The sequence below is a fragment of the Chenopodium quinoa genome, unplaced genomic scaffold, assembly GCF_001683475.1.
Source record: "Chenopodium quinoa cultivar QQ74 unplaced genomic scaffold, ASM168347v1, whole genome shotgun sequence".
NCBI lineage: Eukaryota > Viridiplantae > Streptophyta > Magnoliopsida > Caryophyllales > Amaranthaceae > Chenopodium > Chenopodium quinoa.
The window spans coordinates 424,604-443,785 of NW_018742345.1; the positions used below are offsets into that span (position 1 = coordinate 424,604).

A 19,182-nucleotide genomic window follows, 5' to 3' on the forward strand; every position below is an offset into this window, starting at 1 on the left:
TAGCTCTTATCATTAGTCTTCACAACCTTTGATTGGCATGCTCTTCCCAAGTTGTTGCAATTGTCATGATTATTTGTTGATCCCCGTTCCTAGTGTTTAATTAGTTTGGTTACTTGTTTTGTTAGTTGTTAGTATTCTCTCTTTATCTTTGGCTTCGACCTAGCTTAGGCACCCAAATCGAAAGTATTTGAACATTACCGTTCCTTTGGGTTCGACCCTTGACTTGCCTTTATACTCCTATTTAGGTTTGTTAAGTGTTTATAAATTTAGTTTGACTTAGGGAGGATTAGTAAACGACCTAGTTTTCCCCTCGTCAATATATCAACCAACAAATGAAACATATCAGCCAACAAGTAAAATATATCAGCCAAGCCAGCCGCACGGAAAATTTGTGTGTGGGCATCCGCACGAAATAGCTTCTATAAAAAAAATGAAGGCTTAAATCTAACCGAGGAGGCTAGTACAACCTCTTCCTTCGTTAAAAGTTTGTGTGAGTTTTGTGTGAATAGTGGGTGAAAAGTAAGGTAGATTGCCATTCATAAAAAGAAAGAAATTGAGGTTAACTAATAGTGACAATTTTATAAAAAGAATGTGTGAACTATATAGAATTGATTGAATATTGAAAACTAACACAATATTTAAAGATATTCCGAAAAGAACTGTGGGTGCTTTATACATTATTATAAAACGGAAAGAATATATAACATATATGCCTTGTTTGACAATTGGTTGTTGAATGGTCTGATTAATTCTTTGTATTGACTTTTTATGTTGGTTGTTTCACTATTGGTCTTTAATTAAATATGTTTGGTAAAGTTGGCTGTAAGGATAGAAATGTAACACGGAGTAGTAATTACTAAACATTCATTTCGACTGTTTGACCATATCCAAAAGCCAAAAGCCACAGAAAAAGTTGTTTCCGAGAGCCGCAAAGCCGAAGCACAAAGCAAAGAAGCGCTCAAAGCTCCTCAATGATGCTCTTCACGACTTCACCAAATAAAGCGCTATAACACAAATATAGTGAAAATAGGATAGTACACCAGGGTGCACCATGGTGCACCTGATAAATGAAAAATAGGCGAAAATAACATAATTTGGTTGAACAAAGAATATACCGTGTTTGACAAAGAACATACTCCCTCCGTGTTTAATTAAGTATTACAGTTTGACCGGCATATAGTTTTAGGCAATTTAATTGACTTAAATAAATAAGAGGTAAGTGGGGTAGTTGGAGTATTAAAATATTGTAAAAGAAAGATAGTGAAATTAATAATTAATTGAAAAGTAATGAATGTGAGAGGAGAGATATAATAAAAAAAGTAGTAGTGGGTTTGGGTGGGGACCATGAGAAAAAAGAGATGTAATATTTTAATGTAGCTTTTTGCCAAAAAAAGAAGTGTAACACTTATTAAAACACGACCGGATTTGGTAAGTGTAACACTGAAAAAAACACGAAGGGAGTACCTATATATGTTTGATAATATGTTCTTTTATACTTATGTTCTTTAACATATACTTATATTGATTAAACATGTTTTTTTGAGTTTCAATAATATATACAAAGTATGTTCTTTGAATTTGGCTCATATGTTCTTTGAATTTGGCTCGTATGTTCCTTGAGGTAATGAGTGATGCACACATTGTATTATTTATTATTATTATTATTATTATCATATATATTTAAATAATTTTTGTTATCGTATGTTCTTTGAGTTTGATTAGTGTGTTCTTTAAGTATGAACTATATGTTCTTTACATTATAACTTATGTTCTTTTAACAATTTTGAATTTTAAAATTTGAAATTTAATTTGAAAATGAAATCTTGAAATATTTTTAGTTGAAAATAATTTTTGAGAGTGAAAACTGAAATTATTGTGGAAAGTTGAATTTTTAGGGAGAGAAAAAACTATTTTTGGGGGAAATGAATTTGGCAAAAAAAAAAAAAATGTTAATGCATAGTTTTTCATGAAATTTTAATAAACTTTTTATCATGTTCTTTTTGTAATGTCTATATATACTTTAGTAATGCAGTTCTTTGTCAAACAATTATATATATTCTTTTTCAAACCCTATATATTCATTTTACCTTGTTTTTATATAACTAGGTGCACTCTGATATGCACCTGGTGGCTGGTGCACAAATCAAACATTACAAATACTCCTTATATTGATACAAAAGGCGCCAAAAACCAACAATCAGCATTTCATTATCAAAATTTTGAAATCAAACAACAAGCTTAGCTGAAAAAGCCTGAAACAAAACAAAACCACCAACATTCAAAACCTTGAGCAACAACAATGGAGGGCGGGATGATCTCAGTAGATCGATGGGCGAGAGGAAGCCAAGCTTACTTTCTTACGCATCTTCACTCCGATCATACGCGCGGCCTCTCGTCGACTTGGTCGCATGGTCCGCTCTTCTGCTCTCGCACCACCGCCAAGCTCTTCCCTCTCAAATTCCCCGATTTCAACTTCGCTTTACTCCGTGTCGTCGAAATCGGGTCTTGGCATCATCTTTCTCTTTCCTCTCCTTCCTCTGGATCTCCTGCTCCTATTCAGTTTATGCCAATTGATGCTTTTCACTGTCCTGGTAATTCTCAATTTTCATTTTTGTTAACCCTAATTTTGGAATTGTTATGTTTTTCATGTAATTGAGTTGAATATGCTTGTGTTTCATATGATTAGAATTAAATTTTGGAGAAATTAATTCCTTTCTAGGGTTGATTTGATTTTCATTGTTCGTTTTTAACACTGTATATGTTTTGAATTGATTATATGATTGAGTGATTTTGGAATCAGTTAAGTTCTGATCAACAAACAAATTATCGATAGATAATTGTAAATTTTATTTGGATTATAATTTGTAAAAATGTCATTACTTGATCCTTATTCTGAAAAAAAGAAGTTGTTGTCAGTTGAGTATGAAAACATTCAATCTTTTTGAGTGCATGTATTTTTCAGTTTTATTTTCAAAATGCAACATAAATTACCACAAATTCTGGTTTATAATTCCACCTTCATGATTCATCAATATTTACATTGTTGTATTACTTGTTGAAACTTACTTCCTTGTTGCTTGTTCTAAATTTAAGTGTCTGTTTGACTTTTGCGCTATTTATATATATTTTTTTTGAAAGCAAACTCGAGCAGCATATATTAATTCACATCAAGCTCAGCCAAGGCATTAATACCTTGGGGGATCGAGTCAGAGAATACAACCTCAAGACCATAAGGGGGGGGGGGGGGGAACCTAGCAGCGAAATGTGCAACAACATTGCCATTTCGTTTTACATGATTAGCAGCAAAATAATTAAAACTCTTCCCTACTTCCAAAATGTCTTCAATCACCAGGTTAAAGGGAGTTCTGCCTTCCTGTTTCTGCTTTATGGCATTGAAAATGGACAGAGCATCTCCCCCCAGCTCAATGTTGTAGAAACCAAGCTCCTTCGCAGCAAGCACCCCATGCCTAGCAGCCATTGCTTCTGCTAGTTTGACAGAAAAGTCACCAGGGCAACGCTTCACACAAACAGCCAACACCTTGCCCGTATCATCACGAAACACCGCACTAAGCCCCACTCCAAGACCAGCCAGCATTGCCGCATCAGTGTTCACCTTAACAGTCCCCACACTAGTCGGTTCCCAACTACTACGAGCAGGCACACACCTAGAGCAACCACTCCCAACAGCACTGTTATATCTCTTGTACTCGGTCACAAGCTTTACAAAGCCCACAGCTCCACTAACAACACAACTCCATGGGCTGTTGAAAACCACAGATTTACGGATTGACCAGGCAGCCCACGCCAAAGCAGCAAAGGACAGTAGTTCCTCTTTGCTTAATTTGGTACTCAACCACAGAAACAACTCCCCAAACGAGGCCATAGGAGCATCCAACAATAAGTCATGGAAGGAGGAAGGTTCCCAGATTTGTGAAACATTCGGGCATTGAAAGATAGCATGACAAATAGTTTCATTATCACCATGACAAAGATCACACCTTCCATCTTCACGAATGTGCCTTTCTCGCAATCTGTCCAGTGTAGCCAAGGAACCCGAACAAGCACGCCATAAGAAGTGGCATAATTTTGGTGGCCCCTTCATGTTCCAAATCAGTTTCCAGATTGCCTCACCCGCATTACCAAATTGCTGTTCCCAACCTCGAATGTGGCCAAGCCTACCCAGCCAATAACCCACTTTGTGGTGTAAATTCCATCATTAGTCGGCCACCAGTATCTAACATCAGCAGGGCACCTCTTACTCAAAGGTAAGCAATGAACTCGAGCACTATCCTCTCGAGTTAGATGAAGATCAAGCATATCAGTACACCATTCCCCCTTATCACAATCAAACAAATCAGAAACAAGCATATCAGCAGGGCTATCAATATTTGGTGAGGGAACCGAGCTCACACTATTTCCTGGCATCCAAGCATCATCCCACACGTTTATATTTCTTCCATCCCCCACACGCCATTTCATCCCCTCGAGAAGAAGGGATTTTGCCCCCCAAATACTACGCCACACGAAGCTAGGATCATGTCCCCTACTCGCAGAGACAAAATCACCATGCTTAAAATATTTAGCCTTCAAAACTTGATACACCAAGGAGTTAGGATTGGTAATCAATCTCCAACCTTGTTTTGCAAGGAGTGCTTGGTTGAAGACCTTCAAGTCACGTAACCCCATTCCACCAAGAAACTTCGGGAGACATAGCTTCTCCCAACTAACCCAATGCATTTTCCTTCTAGTCCCATCTGCCCCCCATCAAAATCGAGCAAGCATCGAATGGATATCATCTAAAATTCCATCCGGAATTTTAAATAGCCCCATCATATAAGTCGGGATGGCTTGTGCGACTGATTTGATAAACACCTCTTTCCCCGCTTGTGAGAGTAGCTTCTCTTTCCAGCCTTGCATTTTTTTCTATATCCTATCCGTTAAACATGAAAAGACCATTTTCTTCGATCTTTCGATAATAGTAGGCAACCCCAAATATTTCTCATGTTTTGCCACCGCTCTCACTCCCAAGACAGTAAGAATATCTCTCCTTCTAAGCGCCTCAACATTTTTACTAAAGGTAGCTTCAGATTTCTCAAAATTTATTTTTTGTCCCGATGCTCTGTCGTATGTGCTAATAATGTTAGCAATTGTAGAACATTCCTGAAGCGTAGCTCTAGCAAATAGAATACTATCATCCGCGAAAAATAGGTGTGAAATTCTCGGGCCACCTCTACACACCATGGCACCATGAATAAGCTTCTCATCCGCAGCCTTACATAAGAGCCTTGAAAAAGCCTCGGAAACAAGCAGAAAAAGATAGGGAGATATTGGATCCCCTTGTCGAAGTCCCCTTTCCGGTCGAACATGCCCATCTGTCACACCATTCCACTTAAAAGAGTACGACACACTTGAAAGTCATTGCATCACCTTGTCTACCCACAAAGCAGACATACCAAGCCGAGTCATAACCGCTTCCAAGAACGACCATTCAACCCGATCGTAAGCCTTGCTCATATCAAGTTTTAAAGCCAACGTGCCTTTCCTACCCTCTCCCTTTCTCTTCATTGCATGAAATATCTCAAAAGCAACAATAGCATTGCCCGTAATTAACAACTTCGGAAGAATTAGTTTCAGTCTGGTTAGCAAGCACTTTAGAGATCAACTTATACACAACATTACAGAGGCTAATAGGGCGGAATTCACTCATTTTAACAGGATCATGACACTTTGGGATAAGGACAATGCACGTCTTATTAATCTAAAAAATATCTCTATCATTGTTCCACCAATCTCTAATAAAATTGACAATATCAGGACCGATAATGTGCCAAAATTTTTGGTAAAACAAAGCATGCATACCGTCGACACCGGGGCTTTTATTCGGGTGCATATGAGAAAGAGCATCAAAGATTTGGCTCACCTAGCAGGCAGTGGTTCATTTCTTCAGTGACAATACTATCAAAATACTATCAATTCCTGCTAAAGCATCATCAAAATCAGATGGCAGCGATGAAGAGAATATGTCAAGAAAATAATCAGAAATAATTCTTTTCATTTCAATCTCATCATCACATAAAACACCATTTTCATCCTCAAGCTGTCTAATCTAATTTCGTCGTTGTCTGTGACTAGCTTTATGCTGAAAGTATGAGGTGTTCTTGTCCCCGTCTTTAAGCTCATTCGCCCTTGCTCTAGCATGCCAGTATGACTCCTCATACCTATGAAGTTCATCCTACTCCACCACAATTTCTTTACATTTATTTAGCATAACAACATCAGCCTCTTTCGCTTGCCATTCTTGAAGCTCTGCCTCTTTCGCCCTGATCTTCTTCCTAGTGTCACCAAATGAAGTGGCTGCCCACGATGACAAGGACCTCCCACACCTAGCAATTCTTGCATTAACTGCCAAACTTGGGCTCCCCTCCCATGTAGATTTCACCACTTCCTGGCAATCTGACTTTGCCAGCCACATTGCTTCAAAAAAGCAGCTCTTACCCTTCCTTTGTTTCCTGCCATTTCCATCAGTTTGAAGGAGAATTGGGGCATGGTCAGAAGCATAGAGCGGCAGGTGCCTCCCAATGTAATAAGGAAAAATGTTGCACCATTCATCACAGGCCAAAAAGCGGTCGAGCCTCTCTCTCGCAATATGCTGAGGATCATTCCTTCTCTGCCACGTGAAAATATTGCCCCTATATCCCAAGTCATTCAGCCCACAAACCTCCACCACCTCCCTAAACTGATCAATCATTCTCTCACTTCTCCTTACATCCCCGTACTTTTCCTCATCTCCTAAAATCTCATTAAAATCCCCAAAGAAAATGATGGGAATACTGATGTTTTCCTTGAGGGATTTCATAAGTACAAAAGTACGATACTTATTCTCCCTCTCTGGCCACCCGTAAATGCCCACCGCAGCATACAAAGGGATATTATTTGCACTCCTAAACTCCACTGCAATGTGATGTACCGAGTAAGAAATGGCCTGAACATTGGTCACTCTCCACCATAGACCCAATCCCCCTGAATTTCCCATACTACTCAAGCAAATCCCATCCTCAAATCCACATCTATTACGAACGGTTTCTAGCCTTTTATTATCGATCATGGTCTCCATAACAAACACAAAATTTGGGCGGTCTCTCCAACACCACGATTGGAGTTTTCGAACTTTCCGAGGATTGCCCAATCCCCGGCAGTTCCAACTTAGGGTTTTCATTGTTGTTCACGGGGTTGGTCACACCCAACACCCGCTACTTCCATGTTAACCAATGAGGACACCACACGTGCACGTTTGTTTAAGTCATCTTCCATTCCTATATCATCATCAATACTCCCTTTTCTTTTTACACCCACTGTCTCCTTTCCACCAACTCTCCCATCTGTCAACCCTACTTTTTTAAGTTTCACACCTTTTTTTGCCAACTTCTTGTTTCCCCTACCCCCAGCTTTGAATATCATCCCCTGTTAACACATTTTCCTTCGACATTCTCTCCTCCTCAACCTCCATATCCTCCCCCTCAAGGATGGTATTGATCAATGCCACAGAACCATATTTGGTTCAGGTATACTATGACCTATATCTCCATTCTCTAAAGCTAACTGAATTCTGCCATTCTCTCTATCAAATCCCTCCCCTAACTTATGTGACCCCCTTCCCTCATCCTCCCTTTTCTCATCACTCGTCCCACTTTTTAAAGATTTTTTACAAACAAACAACACCTTCCTGCTAGCCTTCACCTCTTCTACCTCCTCTACCAATTTCTTCCTGCCCTTCCTAGGCGTTGCCCTCAGACTCAAACTCCATCCCATTCCCTGATGTTGCTCCTCTTCTGGTACATTGAGACAATCCTTTTCACTATGCCTCATAACCCCACACATCAGACAAATGAACGGCAGCCGTTCATATTTAACTCCCACCTTGATAACCCGTCCATCTTTCCCTTTCATATTCAGAAAACGACAGAGGGGTTTAGTCACATCTATGTTCAATTTCACTCTCCTATATTTATCCAAGCCCAGATTATCATCCTCCACCTCCAATAGATCACCCATAGACGCTGTTAATGCAGCAACAATTGCATTCAATTGACGGTTAAAAGGGAGATTCTCCGGCTTAACCCAAAACGGGGAGTGGGTTAGAGAAATCTCCGCTGGCTGCTCATTCCCTTCCACTTCTTTGAGGAGAAGGAGGTTATTTTCAAAGCACCAAGGCCTTCCTTCCAAGACTTTGTCTTTATCTTTCCAATGGAAGAATTGGAAAGCGAAGAGATTGACACCAATTGCACGAATAACAAGTCTTCTGGAAACCGCCCAAGCATGGGTCATTGTTCTTTTGAAAGCCTCCAAATTAATCGATCTATCACAGATTAATTTCCCAACAAGCATTAGGGAAACTTGGTCCTCCGATTCATCATTCTCGACATCGCCAACATCAACAATCTCGTGTTCTAGGTCATTGATTCCCAAATTCGCACACTGTTTGATTAGGTCGTCGGCCATGATTGGCCGGAGAAATGCCCTTTCTTCCGAGGTAGTTCTCGCCCTTTCTCTCGAGGAAGCAATCGCCCTTTCTTTCAAGGGAGCCTTGCACTATTTATACTTCTAATTTAAGTATTTCCTTTGAATTCAAATTTTAACTAATATTGAAAAAAACTTCGTATTATCTAAAATATTGTTGGTTTAGTCTCAATATTTTTTGATGAACTTTTAATAATATTTTATTTTTTTTAAAAAAAATACTACTACTAGTATTAGAGACATTGATAGTGAAAATTAGGCGTTGGCAATTAAAAGGTTAGAATTAATAAAGCTATATGCAGTACAATATAATTAAAAATTGTTCTATGATTAAAACAACAACAAAATATTAGTCCCAAAATGATTTGGGGTCGGCTAACATGATTACATGAATCGTCATAAAGAACCGTACGACATAAAGAAAAGGACTCAACAAGATAATCATTTGAAAGAGTTTGAAAAAAAGGTGAGTAAAGTGAGCAAAAGAAAGAGCATCCAAGAAAAATTTAGGGGGTTTTATGAGAGAACCAAGAAAAAATGTTCTATGATTATGATTGTAAAAAAATATGACACATAGTTACCCTTTACCCCAAAAGGATGGAGTCTGCCCGTCTGTTGCACGAATAAAGAATTTATAACTCATGGTCATCCACAAAGAAATTCTTTCTCCATTTGTTTCTATATAGTGCTACATATGCATTCCCACTTTCTTCATGTTATTTTTATCTCCTTCTATCACAATCATCTTTAGCTTTCCTTGGCTGCTATTGAAAGATCTGTCTTTCCTACTGATACAGTGGTACATCCTCTAGTTGGTTTCAAATGTTCTAACCAATGTAGCTGATTCTTTCTTATTTTATTCTCAATATCCGCGAGTCTAACTTCATATCGAATTTCTACATTGCTAATATTTTCCCTAGAGGCTTTTCCACACCCATTTCACCATACACATCTTTACTATACTACACTCATCTTCTTAACGTGCTCCTTTACGGTCCAACATTATAACCCATACATAGTGCCGCTCTAAGGCCTCTAACTGCCATTCAATAGAAGTCTCCTTTCAACCTTAAAGGCATACTCTGCTCTCCTCTTCAGCCACGCACACTTAAATCTATGAGTTACATCTTTATTGATGTCACTATTCCTTTGCAAACCGAGATTTGGAGGAAAATTAGACAGTTTCAATCTGCTTCAAAATTTTGAGTGTGGGGTTAACCTGAGGGCTATGATATGTTTTATACGCTTTCCATGCTGCAAATGTCTGTAGGCTATCTCCTTGTCTTTCATTCTAATTGTGTAGAACTATGCTTGAGATTTTTACCCTGGTTTACATGTGCTATTAATTGTTATGAACAGGGGCTGTAATGTTTTTATTTAAGGGGATCTTTGGTCATGTTCTATACACGGGGGATTTCCGTTGGGAAGCAACTGGTGAGAGGTCAATGAAAGCAAGGAACATGCTTCTTGATGCTCTCCATGGTGCTAAAGTTGACCACCTTTACTTAGACAATACCTACTGTAACCCTTTATACTGTTTCCCTACACGAGAAGTTGCTGCTCAACAGGTACTTTTCAGGTCCTCTATTGTGTAGCAACTTGGTGTTTACTATATACAAAGAATTATTTTGCTGCTAGTGCTTAGTTGCAAATGATTGGCTTTTCTTTTATGAAAAATGAAAAGGAAAAGCGGAATAATGTGTGCATTGGAAAAGGATTGTTTTATATTTATAAATTTATTTAATGCAGATGTGCTGGTTGATTATCTAATTGTGACTACCTACTCAAACTAGCGTGTGATGTGCTATTTCTTGACTTTCTAGTTGCCTACTTAAATTGATTTAGTCTGCATGCCTACTTGGAACTAATATTTTTATTAGCAATTAGGAATATTTGTGATGATCACTTGGTTGTTTTTTTCTCTGTTGGAAGAGTTGGAGATGATTTATCATTTGCCATGTATATATTAAAGAAATAGCACAATTAAGAAAATTATATTAAATTAGGAAATTTGCAAAAAACCACCTTTTAAATCTTGTTTTTTTTGCATATAACCACCTTTAAAAAAAATGTTGCTAAAGACCACCAATTTTAAAATTTTTGTTGCAAAATACCACTTTTTACGCCAAATTTATCAATTGTTTTACATTGAAATGGTGGTAATTTGCAATAAAAATTTTAAAATTGGTGGTCTTTCGCAACATTTTTTTTAAAAGGTGGTTATATGCTAAAAATAAGATTTAAAAGGTGGTTCTTTGCAAAAATTTTCATCAATATCCTACATGCAAAATTCTTGTGAACATAATATAGAATTATAATTTCTGTTGTGATAATTTTCTGTTCAAAAGCTTTTTTTACAAAATTTAACGATTGAAAAAACTTATATGATGACTTAGCTTTTGACTCCCTGAGTAATTGTCTAATACCTACATCTTACTTTCTTACCTTTAAAGATATAACACAAATTACTTTCTTACCTTTAAAGTTATAAGCCAAAAGTACCCGTGCATCTCCTCCTTTATACTTTTGATTCCCTATTTCTTATTTTAACTCCCACTTGTTATATTTTGTTAGTTATATTGTGTAATTTGATAAGTGTAGATTGAATCAACCTCCTTTATTTGTGTTATTTGAGACATTACATTAATTGGTTTTTCTTTGAATTTTTGTTGTATGGATTTTTTTAGCATGTTTGGATTTATATTTTGCTAATTTTCTTTTTGTTTTTGTTTTTTTTTTGGCCTATTCAAGCTGCATGCGTTTTTTGAAATTATGAGTTTTCCGTATCCTGTCCCGTACTCGTTTTTGTGCCCGTATCCATTATTGTGCAACATTGGCTGAAAGGATTTCTGAACTTTAATTTTCTGCTACTTCAAGGTAGAATCTGTGAGGTTATACTGTTATAGAAGTTTTAGAAAAATCCTCAGGACTTGTACATGCTTTTCGCAAATACTTTAACACCTTTAACTAGAGGCTACCCTTTATGAATTTTCGTTCAATTTTGGCTGGCGAGGATATTAATAACAGAAGGAGATATATGTAACGTTTTTGCAAGTACATTCAATCAACTAGCTGTTTTTTCTCTGAAAGTATATTCTGACAAATGGCGGTTAATAGATACTTTGTAATTGGCAAGCGAGTTACATTATTAGTAATTTATCTTGTGTAAACTTGATATTATAATCCATCTTAAGTTGACTTTTTAATCCATCTTATGTAAATTTGAGTTTTGAATGCATCTTAAGCAAACTTGAATCCTCAAATTCTCATTATAAGTGTTGGTGACAACTGCTATGACAGCTACTGAAAAATGACACCATAGCTGTTCATGTAATTGCTTTTATTGATAGCTTCACTAATGGCTGATTTGCAGGTTATAGAGATCATTGCTTCACACCCAGACCATGACATCATCATTGGGATTGACTCCCTGGGTAAAGAAGATCTGTTGCTTCAAATTTCACGTAGTCTGAAGATTAAGGTTTGAACCTTTTATAAAACTTGATTTTAGAGTTTGCTGATCCCAATTCATCAGAACTAGGTAACTAAGAACCAAGAAATGCATCTGATTTTTTTAAAGGTTTTAAATGCTTGACGGATGATTTACTGTGCATATAGAGGACTAGGATGCTTCATTTTATTGTTTATTCTTCTTTGTAATCTTTGATACAATTTCAGTCTCGGAATGAATATCTACATGGGTCATATTTTCAAATTAGCCTTAATTGGAGGACACCAAGAAAAACCAAGTATCAAGAGGTTCATCTGTTCCATGTTTATTTCCAATGTCTACTGATGCTATAACAAATTGTTATATCATTCCTATCACTGAAGTTTATTTGATGTTAAAGGCCAAATTGAGGAGCTGGTTGGATTTTGTTGCAATTATTAGGTATCTCTATTAAAATTATAATTTACACACTGACCAAGGAATGATATATTTAGAGTTGTACTGTGAAATGAAGTTCAAAAGCTATAACTATAAATGGCATCCTATATTCCAATGTGGTGCCTTTTTTTTTTGGACTCTATTAGTTACTGTAATGCAAGTCTAACATCAACACACTATTGCATTATACATGTTCAATATTATGGATTATATGGTTAACCGTCAAATATTTTGGACTCTGCTCCCTGTCCCTCATTTGCCTGCTAGAAATAACAAATTAAAACATTTTAAAGCTTGTCATATTGCGCACTATTATGTTATCTAATTGTATCTATTTCCTTTTCTTTTCCGGCTCCAAAGATCTGGGTGTGGCCAGAGCGGTTACAGACCATGCATCTTCTTGGTTACCCTGATATCTTCACAACCAGGACTTCCCTGACAAGAGTTCGAGCTGTTCCTCGTTACAGTTTCAGCATTAACACCTTAGAGGCCTTAAACGCCAAAAGGTCGACTATAGGAATTATGCCATCTGGTCTTCCATGGGTAGTGAAGCCCTTTGAGGGAAAAATGAAAGACTCCCTTTCTCTTTCAGTTGCTTCAACAAACAGGACACTTGCAAGCAATGGGACTCGAGTTGACAGGAACATTAAATCTGCTGAGAAGGTCCATGATCATATCTTTACAGTTCCTTATTCTGATCACTGCTGCTTTCATGAAATAAAAGATTTCGTTCAGCTAACCAAACCATATAATGTGAAAGGCATTGTGTCCATGTCTTTCTGCTATGTTAACCCTGCTTACTATCTCAGTCACCTGTTTAGCTCGAACCATTCATCTCAGAAAACTCGTCTGGATCCAGAAATTTGTATGGAAGTTGAAAAAGTTGAAAGGAAAGGAAAGATGAAAATCAGAGATATCAGAGGTACAGAGATGAGAAAGAGGACCAATAAGGCTAACTTTTTAGGGGTTCGAATTCGTAGGGTGGCCATACTGAGACAGATAAGCCGTGGTGTAAAAATTGTGGAATGTGATAGTCCTGACTGATTAAAGTTCAGTGTTGGCCTTTGTGTTTACTGATGATACAGGACAAAAAGGAAGTTTAGCATTGCATCAATTAAATAGAAGATGATATTAAACACCCTAGGATTTCATGGTTCTAAAACTTTGTACAGAAGTTCTAATTTTGGGAGAAAGCAGCTTGTTCAGAGGTTATACTTGACGTTTTGCTGAAATATATCTGAGTTGGGTAGTTTTGCTGTCCTGGAATCAGAGTTTAAGAGGTATAAGCAAGTTGAACACCAAGTATGTGAATCAGATAGTATCCCTGGTATGCTATTTTAGCTCCCCATGTTTCTTTCACACTTCAATTGCCAGCTCAGTGCTCACCCCTCCAAAAACAAAAGTGAAACATATTATGCAGTTTCTATTATATGGTTCCTGATTGAGCTGGTAGTATAGCATATGTCGTATGGTAACTTTACAAACTTCCATCGTTGTTCTGTTTTTTTAGGTGTACAAATCTTTAATCTCTGATGGAATAACTTATACTTAGTACATATATCCTTGACTATGCTTGTCAATCATCCATGAAGTTAGCACATAATTCACCCTTTGTTCTTTGGGAAAGTTTTCCCTTGGTGACTATGGGATTTTTAGATGATTCATATACGATTTACTTGTGAGTTCAATACTTGTTTGTAATGATCTTTGGATGTTTAGGTTGCTCCGAAGACTATCAATTGTAAGGCCCCGTTAAGTTCACCTTATTTTTGCTGAACCGAAATTATTATTACTAAAACAAAATTATAGTTGCTGAACTTAAATTATATTTGTTGAATTTAAATTATTTTTACTGAACTTAAATTAATTTTACTAAATTGAATTTATTTTTGCTAAATTGAAATTATTTTTATAGCTTTTCTATTATAATTGTTCTTTAAGAAAACTGAATTTTACTGAACTAAACTTATTTTTATTAAACTGAAATTATTTAACTAAACTGGACTTAATTTTATTGAACTGGACTTAATTTTTACTGAACTGAAATTATTTTTACTTAATATTTTTTTTTAAGTGGAGTGAACAGGGCCTAAGTCTACATAAATAAGAAATTGATGGTTATGCTAATGAAGAAATATGGAAAATTAAGGTGTTTTTTTTATGGACAATGACTAAAAAAGGAAAATTAAGAATTTGTTGGCTTATTGTTGTGCAGTAATGCTAAGGAATTGATTGTTTTTTTTTTCTTCCCATTTTTCAGCTCTCTCAGGCCCTGTTTTGTTCACCTTACAAAAATAACATTCAGTAAAAATAATTCCACTTCAATAAAATCAATTTCAATCAGTAAAAATCAGTAACTAAAAAAAATATATATAATAGAGAATCAATTCAATAAATTAATTTAACTTAAGTAAAAATAATTTCAATTAGTAAAAATAATTTAAATTCAGCTAAAATGATTTAAGTTTAGCAAATTTAATTTCAGTTCAGCAAAAATAGAGTGAAGTGAATGGGGCTTTAATAGTCTTTTAGTCTCACTCTCAGCCTCTCACATTGCTTCATTTGACTTTTTATAATCAACGTTCATGGATCTTGACTGTTATTGCTTGTTCTATGACATAAAGATTCACTCAACTGTAATATGTGGTAGAAAATATACTTGTTATAAGTGTTTTAATTTTTTTCTTAAATTTTACTCAATTGTAATATGTGTGAGTGTGACATTGTCATTAGTATTTTAATTTGTTTTTTTAAAATATTATGGTCAAATATGCATCTTAGAGACTGTAAAATTGAAAATAGAGCAACTAATTTGAATTGCTGTGAGATTCGAACTATAAGTCTTAGTAGGTTAATCCAAGATGACTATTCTTAGTACTTAGTAGTCTAAACCCATGATAGAGAAACCAGTTTATTTTTTCATAAACTTTGATCTAACTAGGGGCGATTTGAAGTTTTCCTAAACGTATAAGAGGATTTTGAAATATAATGAGTAAAGTTCAAAGTTTCAAGTTAATGACATATTGTCAACAAGTATTATTGCCTCTATTTCTTTTACCGTAATTTCTGTACATTTTGACTATTCAAGTATCATAACTTTTACTTTGATCATCGATTGATCAAGTTTTTATAATTTGTAAAAATTTTTGATACGAAAAATTAATGGTTAAAGTAACATTAACAAGGTATGAAATGTGGCATACAAAGAAACTATACGGAGTAGAAAACTAGAAAAGTACTGGTAATTGACTAACATAAGTGTTCATATTAGAAAAACTAGAACAGATTTAGACTTCAACAAAAAGAATATACCAAAAAACAAAAAATAAAAATTCGAATACGTCAAAAGGACAGTGGAACGGCACTATAAATATCTAGAAGATTGAAAATTCAGACAATAATGAAGTCAACAACTTGTCTTCTATTTGCCGTTTAAATTGGGCTCCATAAAATTTTTCTATCTTGACTTTTCATCAACCAACTAACATTAATATTGTTGTACCAAGTTTGATAAATCAATTAATTTTTAACGCGTATACCACCTAAATTCATTACACACTTATCCAAGTAACCACTACTCCATTTTCATTATCATCTTCAAATTTTTGTTTTTTGTTTTTTTATTCCTTCTTTTGCTTTGCCATGAAGTTGAACTATAATCCATGGTTAAAGGTTAATTATCTTTTTCTTTGTTTCGCGTATTTATTTCGTCTTTCCCATGGAACAGACCGAATTACCGCGAATTATTCGATCTCGGGTGATCAAACCATAGTGTCACAGCCTGAAGGGATTTTTGAGCTGGGGTTTTTTAACCCATCAGGTAACTCATCTAAATACTACATAGGTATTTGGTACAAGAAAATTTCTTTGCAAACTGTAGTTTGGGTAGCAAACAGAGAAAATCCTGTCATTGATAAGCATTCATGTGAGCTTAAAATTATGAATGGTAACTTAGTTCTTACAAATGGATCAAAGTCACCTGTTTGGTCCTCAAACTTGACATCCACCAAGTCGGACTCGATCAACGCAGTCTTACTTGATTCAGGAAATCTTGTAATCAGGGACGGATCTGAGAGAAACCAAAAGCCACTCTGGCAGAGTTTTGATGAGCCTACTAATACTTGGCTTCCTGGTGGTAAGTTGATTTATGACAAACGGGGTAGGAAACCTCAACGACTAATTTCGTGGAAGAATCAAGATGATCCTGCTCGTGGTTTATTCTCTCTTGAACTTGTGCCTACAACTAAAGAGTATGTTATCAAGTGGAATTTAACACGTCAGTTCTGGACAAGTGGGGCATGGGATGATCAAGAGAGGATTTTTAGTCTAGTTCCTGAGATGAGGTTGAATTATATATATAATTTTAGCTATATTGATAATAGTAATGAGAGTTATTTCACTTATAGCGTTTATCATTCATCTTTTATATCAAGGTTTGTGATGGATATTTCCGGTCAGGTTAAGCAACTGACATGGCTAGAGGAGACCCAACAGTGGAACTTGTTTTGGTCGAATCCAAAGCAACAGTGCCAAGTATATGCATATTGTGGTGCTTTTGGGAGTTGTAACCAAAATTCTTTGCCATTTTGCACCTGCTTGAAGGGGTTTAAACCTAAGTCGGAAGGGGATTGGGGGCTGAGTGATTACTCAAGAGGATGTGAAAGGAAGACCGACTTGCAGTGTGAAAGACCGAATTCTCAGAAAAAGAGGGACCGTTTTTTTCCGTATAACAATTTGGTTTTACCCCAAAATGACACAAAGTTGAATGCTGGAACTATTGAGGAATGCGAAGCAGCTTGCTCGAAGAACTGCTCGTGTTATGCTTATGCGTATGATGGTAGTGGCTGTTCTGCTTGGCACGAAGATCTGTTGAACATTCAGCAACTTTCTGATGGTGATACTAGTGGTAAAACTCTTTATCTTAGGCTTGCAGCCTCAGAATTCACAAAAAAGAAGAACAAGAATTTGGTTATAGGCGTTGTCGTGGGCTCAATTATTGTCACATTAGCCCTATTCTGTCTGGTTTTTGGGCTATTGTGGAGGCAGAAATATCGATCTGTTGGTTCTTCAAACAAGGGTGTTGAAGGATCCTTGATTTCTTTTGGATATAGGGAGCTGCAGCACGCGACAAAGAATTTTTCTGACAAGCTAGGTGGAGGTGGGTTTGGGTCTGTTTTCAAGGGGACATTGCCAGATTCATCAGTAATTGCTGTAAAGAAGCTAGAAAGTTTCAGTCAAGGTGAGAAGCAATTCAGAACAGAAGTAAGCACCATTGGGACAATTCAGCACGTGAATCTTGTTCGCCTTCGTGGGTTTTGCTCTGAAGGGACAAAAAAGCTATTGGTTTATGATTACATGCCAAATGGCTCTTTGGAAGCACATCTCTTCCCTGAGAAAAGTTCAAATCTCTTAGACTGGAAAACAAGATACCAAATTGCACTTGGGACAGCAAGAGGGTTGACATATCTACATGAGAAATGTAGGGATTGCATCATTCACTGTGATATTAAGCCAGAAAACATACTTCTGGATGCTGAGTTTTGCCCAAAAGTTGCAGATTTTGGATTGGCAAAACTTGTTGGCAGGGATTTTAGCCGGGTTCTGACAACCATGAGAGGAACTAGAGGCTACCTTGCGCCTGAGTGGATTTCAGGAGTCGCAATAACTGCAAAAGCAGATGTTTTTAGCTACGGTATGATGCTGTTTGAACTCATATCAGGCCATAGAAACACTGAACAATCAGTATACGGCACAGTGAAGTTCTTCCCTACTTGGGCTGCTAGCAAAGTAGCCGAAGGAGCAGAAATCATGAGCATATTAGACCCTAGATTGGAAGGTAATGCTGATGAAGAAGAAGTTAAGAAAATATGTAAACTTGCGTGTTGGTGCATTCAAGACAACGAAATTCAAAGACCATCTATGGGGCAGGTGGTTCAAATAATCGAGGGTGTTTTGGATGTAAATATGCCTCCAATGCCTAGGTCCCTTCAAGTTTTTGTTGAAGAACAGGACAATATAATGTTCTACACTGAGTCATCTTCAGCCCAGAGTTCACAATCTCGAAATACTTCATCTTCAGCCCAGAGTTCACAAACTCGAAATACTTCATCTTCAGCCCAGAGTTCACAAACACGAAATACTCCCACCGCTTCATCATCTTCCATAAGCAAGAACAGTGTCTCCACAATGAGCAACAATAATGCAGTTGAGTAGATTAATTCATCCTCTGTAGTCTGCACTTAGTTTGAGTTTCAGGGTGTTTTCGATCGTGTGCGCTTCATGTACTTGTAGAGTTGTAGAAAGTATATCTTTATATGTAAGAGAAGGCAGGGTGTATCAGTTTATCTCCTGTGCTCATACTGTAACACAAAATTGAGCATTAGTGGAGGATGATTGATTTTTTTTTTTCATTTCATTGTATAAAGTTATGGATAAATTTTCCATTGTACTATGATGCTTCTTCTGTCACATTGTAATTATAATAATGGAGCATTTTAAGAAATGATTATATTTTCCAAAACTAACAAGTCGTGATAAACAATTATATTTAGTGTTCCCCTAATTAGTACAACAAATCAGTGATAAAAAATTGTGTCGAACAACCTTATGTTCATTGTATGCTCACTTATATTCAAATTATAAGACCAGATAAAGATCAATATTCGACAAATTAAGTTTTGTCATGATTTCATACGTTGATACTTCGTTGATTACTTTTTATATTGTCCAAATTACAATCCAAGAAGTTTTGCATTTAAAAAGAAAGCATTTAAAAA

At 36.4% G+C, this 19,182-nt stretch overlaps 2 protein-coding genes across 2 annotated transcripts; both read left to right on the forward strand.

The window, feature by feature from the left end:
* The first annotated feature begins 2,132 nt into the window (after positions 1-2,132).
* LOC110693912 (5' exonuclease Apollo-like) lies at positions 2,133-14,180 on the forward strand. Its single transcript, XM_021871091.1, has 4 exons — positions 2,133-2,591; positions 9,877-10,085; positions 11,891-11,998; positions 12,767-14,180. The coding sequence occupies exons 1-4, from the start codon at positions 2,300-2,302 to the stop codon at positions 13,448-13,450; spliced, it is 1,293 nt and encodes a 430-aa protein (XP_021726783.1). The 5' UTR covers positions 2,133-2,299; the 3' UTR covers positions 13,451-14,180.
* Positions 14,181-15,885: 1,705 nt separating this feature from the next.
* On the forward strand, positions 15,886-18,908 carry LOC110693923 (G-type lectin S-receptor-like serine/threonine-protein kinase At2g19130). The gene has a single exon (XM_021871098.1). The coding sequence runs from the start codon at positions 16,049-16,051 to the stop codon at positions 18,617-18,619; it is 2,571 nt and encodes an 856-aa protein (XP_021726790.1). The 5' UTR covers positions 15,886-16,048; the 3' UTR covers positions 18,620-18,908.
* The last annotated feature ends 274 nt before the right edge of the window (positions 18,909-19,182 follow it).

Bases quoted from the DNA above. Each gene is read 5' to 3' on its own strand.
- LOC110693923 (XM_021871098.1), top strand. From the start codon at position 16,049: ATGAAGTTGAACTATAATCCATGGTTAAAGGTTAATTATCTTTTTCTT.
- LOC110693912 (XM_021871091.1), top strand. From the start codon at position 2,300: ATGGAGGGCGGGATGATCTCAGTAGATCGATGGGCGAGAGGAAGCCAA. The intron at 2,592-9,876 runs GTAATTCTCAAT...TGTTATGAACAG, and splicing joins TGATGCTTTTCACTGTCCTG to GGGCTGTAATGTTTTTATTT. The intron at 11,999-12,766 runs GTTTGAACCTTT...CCGGCTCCAAAG, and splicing joins CACGTAGTCTGAAGATTAAG to ATCTGGGTGTGGCCAGAGCG.